The 6,000-nt window shown below is 43.2% G+C and overlaps 2 protein-coding genes across 2 annotated transcripts; both read left to right on the forward strand.

Moving 5' to 3' along the window:
* Positions 1–2,040: 2,040 nt before the first annotated feature.
* Positions 2,041–2,858, forward strand: C922_04059 (hypothetical protein; the record flags this gene model as incomplete). Its single annotated transcript, XM_008819644.1, has 2 exons — positions 2,041–2,224; positions 2,572–2,858. The coding sequence occupies 2 exons, from the start codon at positions 2,041–2,043 to the stop codon at positions 2,856–2,858; spliced, it is 471 nt and encodes a 156-aa protein (XP_008817866.1).
* An 802-nt stretch (positions 2,859–3,660) lies between these two features.
* On the forward strand, positions 3,661–5,025 carry C922_04060 (hypothetical protein; the record flags this gene model as incomplete). Its single annotated transcript, XM_008819645.1, has 1 exon — positions 3,661–5,025. The coding sequence occupies one exon, from the start codon at positions 3,661–3,663 to the stop codon at positions 5,023–5,025; it is 1,365 nt and encodes a 454-aa protein (XP_008817867.1).
* Between the last annotated feature and the right edge of the window lie 975 nt (positions 5,026–6,000).

The following is a 6,000-nucleotide window of genomic DNA, read 5'->3' on the forward strand; positions in this document are numbered from 1 at the left end:
GAACATCGCGCATGTGATGAAAATCGGCATGGGAAAACTGAACTGTTTATGGTGCCCTGTGCATATCTACCAAAATTATACGTTCTTCTTCCTCCTCACAAGTGGCAAAAAAAGCTGAAAGAAAAAAGAAGAAGAAGAAAAAAAAAAAACTTGAGTCGCATATGGCAAGCATGCCCTTTTCTTTTGAACTATGTGCAAAGCGGCACGCGAGCAAAAGAATTTTTAAAATGGGGTATGCATATAACGGAGGAACATAGAAATATGTATGCTTGCTTTTTTTTTTTTCTTCTTTTTTTTCCATTTAGCTCCATCCGGAAATGTTTTCAAATTGGAGCATAAATGGTATATATGTTCGCGCGACAGTCAAAGGGTGGGAGGACTGGAAAAAAAAAAAAAAAGAAACTTCCTAATATCGATATGTACTGTACAATTATGGCCTGCGCGTGGTCGGCATATACTTTGCTCAACCGGAACGTGTCATTCGTCACCGTCACTTGGATAATCCCTTTTGACCCACCTCTTCTGTGGAAGCACACCACAGCTGTTCCGTGCTTGTTGTCATTATGGTGATTCGGAAGAGATTGACCCATTGACCGACTGACCCAATGACCAGCTGACCCATTAACCAACTGACCCACTGACCAGCTAACCAACTGATTCATTTCTTTTTTTTTTTTTTGTCCGCCCGTCCTTTTTTTCCACATGACAAAGTGGCAAGAAGACCGCCTTCTACTGGTTACCGTGTAAGGCAAAAAAACATGGAACGTCCAAAGCGTTCATTTTACTGGACCCCCGGTGTGTACATATATAAAAGCGTACGTAACCCTGGCGAGGACACACCCACCAAATGAAAAGGAAATTACTAAGCTAACTTCCTGCTCACTTCATATCAATTTTGCGAAAGGAAAAGGAACGTCAAACGAAAAATGGTTTTTAATAAAAAGGCGAAAAAAAAAAAAAAAAATACATGCAAAACTATGGCTCGTAGGAAAACCACCCCACACATATAAGACATCCTTTTGTGACCCCTCTGCAAATGAACTTATCGCGCAGCTCGGGGTGGTGGTAGTAAGAAAGCATACCTGTGACAAACTACCCAGACGCGGAACTGCTGGGATGTAAACAGGAAGGACTTCCAGACGCTCAGAGGGGGGGATGTACTGAGCGGCTCCTCGTAAAATAGGAAACGATTGCAGCTATGGGACAGGCGGCACAGTTACGTTTTGGGGGATGCATACACATATGCTACTTCTGCGGGGTTCCTAAGTTGGCACGCAGAACGGTTGCATTCCTTACGTCGTTGCGCTGTTTTTTTTTTTTTTTTTTTTTTCCCAAAAGGGTTTCTTCTCCCCCACCCTGCGCATTGAAAAAAATTGCAAAACATCAATTCGAAGGGAACTCAGCAGCACAGCGTAACTTAATCCTGCTGTTGGAATTTTTTTTTCCTTTCTTTTTCTTTTCCACACTTCCCCTCATCTGACTCTTTCCTCTTTGGCACATTTTCGCATCTTTACTTCTCCCAGCAATTGCCCACGTGACGCGGGGGGGGGGGAAAAAAAAAGATGACCGTTCGTATGAACGGTAAAAATAAAAACGAAGCTCATCTGCCATTGTGTTGAGCCGACTCTATGGCGACTTATGGAGTCATTCTGTATGGCGTGAAACACGTCTACATCGGTGTGCCCCGTTCGAATTAGCATTTTGTCCTGCCAGAGGAAAACTCCCCTAGCTTTTGCACCTCACGAGGGAGTCACCCTTCCAAATAGTTTTTACCTATAAAGTGTACCTCACGAAAATCTTGACGATTTCATGAAATTGTATGTTCCCTTTTTAGACGTCGGTATGACCACACCAAAGTTACTGGGCAAGGATCGTCTCTTTCAAAGTGGTTCTTTCTACGCGCAGCCACATCGCCAAAAAGGCACTTTCTCAAATGGGCATACGTCGATAAAAACATCACCTATATGCATACCAGTAGTAGATCAGCGTGACTAGACCTTTTTTGTACACTCTGCGTAAAAAGAGAAAAAAAAAATCGAGATGGGAAACTCTGCTTCTTCCCAAAACGAACACACAGGGAGAAGACTAATTCTGTTGAGTGATGAACTTACGCAGAAGTGTGAGAAAAAAAATGACGCGAATGTTGAGGCTGACATAAAGCTACAAGAGACGAGGAACACCACACGGGAACAGATCACCGCGGAAGTGGCGCCACCGGGCAGAGGTAACAACATGCACATGGAAAACAGAATAAGCGAGGGGACAGGCTGGGAAACATCTTTACAAGTGTGACAAACAGCATGTAAAGGCTGCTTCCACCAAAGTGAATTACTCCACAATGATGCCAACAGAGGGGATATTACCACTGAATATGCGTATCCAGTACACCTCTACCCCTTTTGCCAAAGCAACAGCCGAAATGTGTATTAGGACGAGCCCTAATCGGCACACCCACCCCTCTGTTAATGATATTTAGTGACCGCAGCACTGCGATGAAAGAAAAAAATGTAAGCAAACAAAATGCAGTCCCCCTTTTTTCATTCTTCATTTCTTCACACTCCAACCCCACAGAACAGCAATACAGGGAGCTACGCAGTGAGATCCTCAATGACCTGATTAGAGAGCGCGAGAATTATATGTATTCGGAGATCGACCCATTTTACTCAGAAGATAATGGAGGTGATAACGAGATCAGGGCGAGCCAAATGAGTAGCAACAAATGCATTTCGGATGAACGGAAAATATATAAATGCCTAAAAGACATGAATGCGTCCACGTCGGGCTTTGTTAACTCCTACTCCAGGTGCTGCAGATACTTGCAAAGATACGAAAATTGTGTACATAAAATACGCGTATGATGGGAAGCGTTTCTCAAGTGGAATCGTCTAGCCATTTCATCGTAGGAAATGCGTGGTAGCTTTTTTTTTTCCCAGTGTAGACTCCACTTCACTGCCAAATGTAGACGTGCACCCCAGGGTGAACCTCATCTGTTTCGTTATCCGTGCGGGGCCATCCCCTCCACGAGGATACAAATCACCATGTTCTTCCCCCCTCCAATGGGTTACCCCTTCGAGTAAACGTTAAAGCAATTCATGCGTTTTTTTTTTTCTCTCTTTCACTATATTGAATCGTAACCCCGGTAGACTCTCCTCTAGTCGGGTGTTTTCCTTGCTCAATGATAACTGCCTAGCTCCCCGGGCACAGATTCATGATAATATCCTCACCGCATTCTGACATATATGCCGCATTAAATGGGAAGAAGAAAAAAAAAAAATAAAGTAAAATAAAAATAACATCACTTGATGGCAGAAAGGTGGAAGGAAGAGAATACTCCGCCAAAGTAAGTAGCCAAATTACTGCAACACTCTTCTGCACAATTCTCTGAAAATACGCCTTTTCTTAGAACAGAAAAATGCCGACCTCCTAAGGGACAAATTGTGCGTTTATCATCCCTTTAACAAAGCCCCTGTTGAGCGTTTACGCAAAATCGTCTGATTCGTTCAGGTAAAAAAAGAGAAAAAAAATCGAAAATTTTGGCAAGTAGGAAAAAGCGCAAAAAAATGACCAACAGGAATGAAAATTACCACTGCGCGATTAAGCATACCACCGCATCCCTAAACGTACCACCACACGCCTAAACGTACCACCTCGCACCAAACCATGGAGGACGACTTCCACGTGGACGAGGATTACATCAAGCACCTGTCGGAGAAATACAAGAACGCCGAGCACCCCCTCTTCATGGATGAGCTCCCAGCCAACATCGAAGAAAATGAAGACCTGCATGCGCTCTACAATTTAATGATAGACGATGAAGACGAACTAAGTCTGGCCAAAAATTTTAAACAAGTGGGAAACGATTACTACAAGGATGGAATGAAATATTTTGAGGATGCCATAATCAGCTACACCAAGGGCATAGATATCCTCACGAAGCATTGGGAGGATAAGAATCTGGAGAAGCGCAATGCACAGAGGGGTAAACGGACAAATGACAGCAACAGTTCCACCTCTGAGAGGATCAAAAGTGACACTCAAAATGTCCACTCAAAATGGATTAGCAACGGGATAGGTACCACAAATGGGGAGACCTCCGCCCGGGAGGAGGCAGTCAAATCTGAAGTTAAGGAAGACTCCTCTTCTGATAGGAAGGGCGCACAGATAAGGATACCAAATGGGTTACAAAATGAAGATGGCCACCGTGATGACCTCCGTAATGGTCACCGCGATCACCTCTGTGATGACGAAATAAGGGGCGTCCTGGCCGATCTCCACTGCAACCGAGCAATCGTCCACTACAAGAAGAAGCGCTACGTGAAATGCCTGTGCGACTGCCGAAAGGCCTACGACTTCAATAAGACAAAATTCAAGAGCGTATACTACAGCATCCTGTGTTCCTACCACTTGGAATTATACAAAGATGCACACATGTACGTTAACCGATTTGAAGACATGACCAAATCGATTGATCTGAAGAAGCATATCAATTTGAACGAGTACGAAAAGATCAAGAAAATCATTTTCAAAAAATACGAAGACATTTTAAAAAAAAATAAAATATATCAAGATGAAAAAAGAAAAGCGAAGGAAAAGGAAAAAAACGTTGCCAATCTTGTCCAAGAAATTTTACACAAAAGGAACATTCAGATGGTTGAAAATGTATACCAGCAAACGAACAATGTGATCCCTGTGCTTTATGTTGATACCTCTATGTACATTCACCTTACCGTTTTCTTGCTATATTTCGAATGGGGAATCATAGAAACGATCGTAGACTTTGCGGAGAATCAATCCATCATGGATCATTACGATATTGTGAAGAAGAACAAAAACGACGATCTCCTTTTCTGCTATGTTGAATTCCCCGATGATGTTTTTTTCATGTTCCCTAGCAGCTCCTACATTTGTGATGTCCTCAACAAGGCCAAATTATTTTCCCCCATTCTGTCCATACACATTATCGAGAATGAGGAGGCCAACCGACAATTCAGGAGTGGGAAAATGGTTAAGTCCATTCCATTGTGAAGGTCGCAATTGCCCGCAAAGGGCAGTACAGCGTGCGGCTTTTTTTTTTCTTTTCTTAGTTTTTAACCCTTCCGCATTTATTTGCCCAATGTCGAGACGGGTGCGAAGCAATCTGTCAACCCTGTACAGGTGCTCTTGGGTCCAACACACTACACTGTTACGTGCCGAAGAAGCTATTTGGCCCATTCCCGCCCGGTGCACACTGGTCCCGAGTGCTACCTTGTTTTACCCCCTTCTTTATGGCCTCCATTTTTTAAGAGGCTTCCACTCCCTATTAACACCCTTTTACAAACTTCATCACAACTGTTTGTCACCCCCCATTTTGTAAACCTTAAACCGAAATGACTGCCCCGTCCCAGGAGTATGAAGGATGAAAGGTACGCATGGCATGGCACTTGCGTTTGCGCGATCCCTCTGCGGAGGCGTTATTACGTATATATATAATTCTTATCAGTTTACGCGATTTTCGACATGCAAAGTTTTACTTCTTTCAGTCCGCCCATCGCTAAAAAAGTATTCATCATTTGAAGAATTACATATCAGTTCGCAGGTCAACTGCTTCGTTTAAGAAGGGGAATCGTTTGGGAACAGTTTGGCAATGGAAGTTATGGATGTTCAAATTAAGGAGTGAGGTATTTCATATTAAAATTCCGGGAGAAGCGCATCCCTCCCCATTCGCATATCTTCCAAAGAACGTCGGCCTCCACAAGGGGGTAATAATCTCGCGGGTGGCCCACCGAGTGAAAGTACCATCTCACTTTCCCTTAACCTTTTCTTGCGTATTGGTTCAACTCATTTTCACGGCATAGGCGAAGTTCCTACTGGAGGGGGGCCAAAAGGATAAACAAAACTTCGTTGTACGAATTCGCAAGGTTGGAGGCACACGTTGTTTTATTCATTTTTTCGTGCTTATCACAAAATTGTAAAAAAATTAAACTTTTGCTTATCCGTTTGAAAAAAACATATGTACATATG

This window comes from Plasmodium inui (genome assembly GCF_000524495.1).
Source record: "Plasmodium inui San Antonio 1 unplaced genomic scaffold supercont1.19, whole genome shotgun sequence".
Classification (NCBI taxonomy): Eukaryota; Apicomplexa; class Aconoidasida; order Haemosporida; family Plasmodiidae; genus Plasmodium; species Plasmodium inui.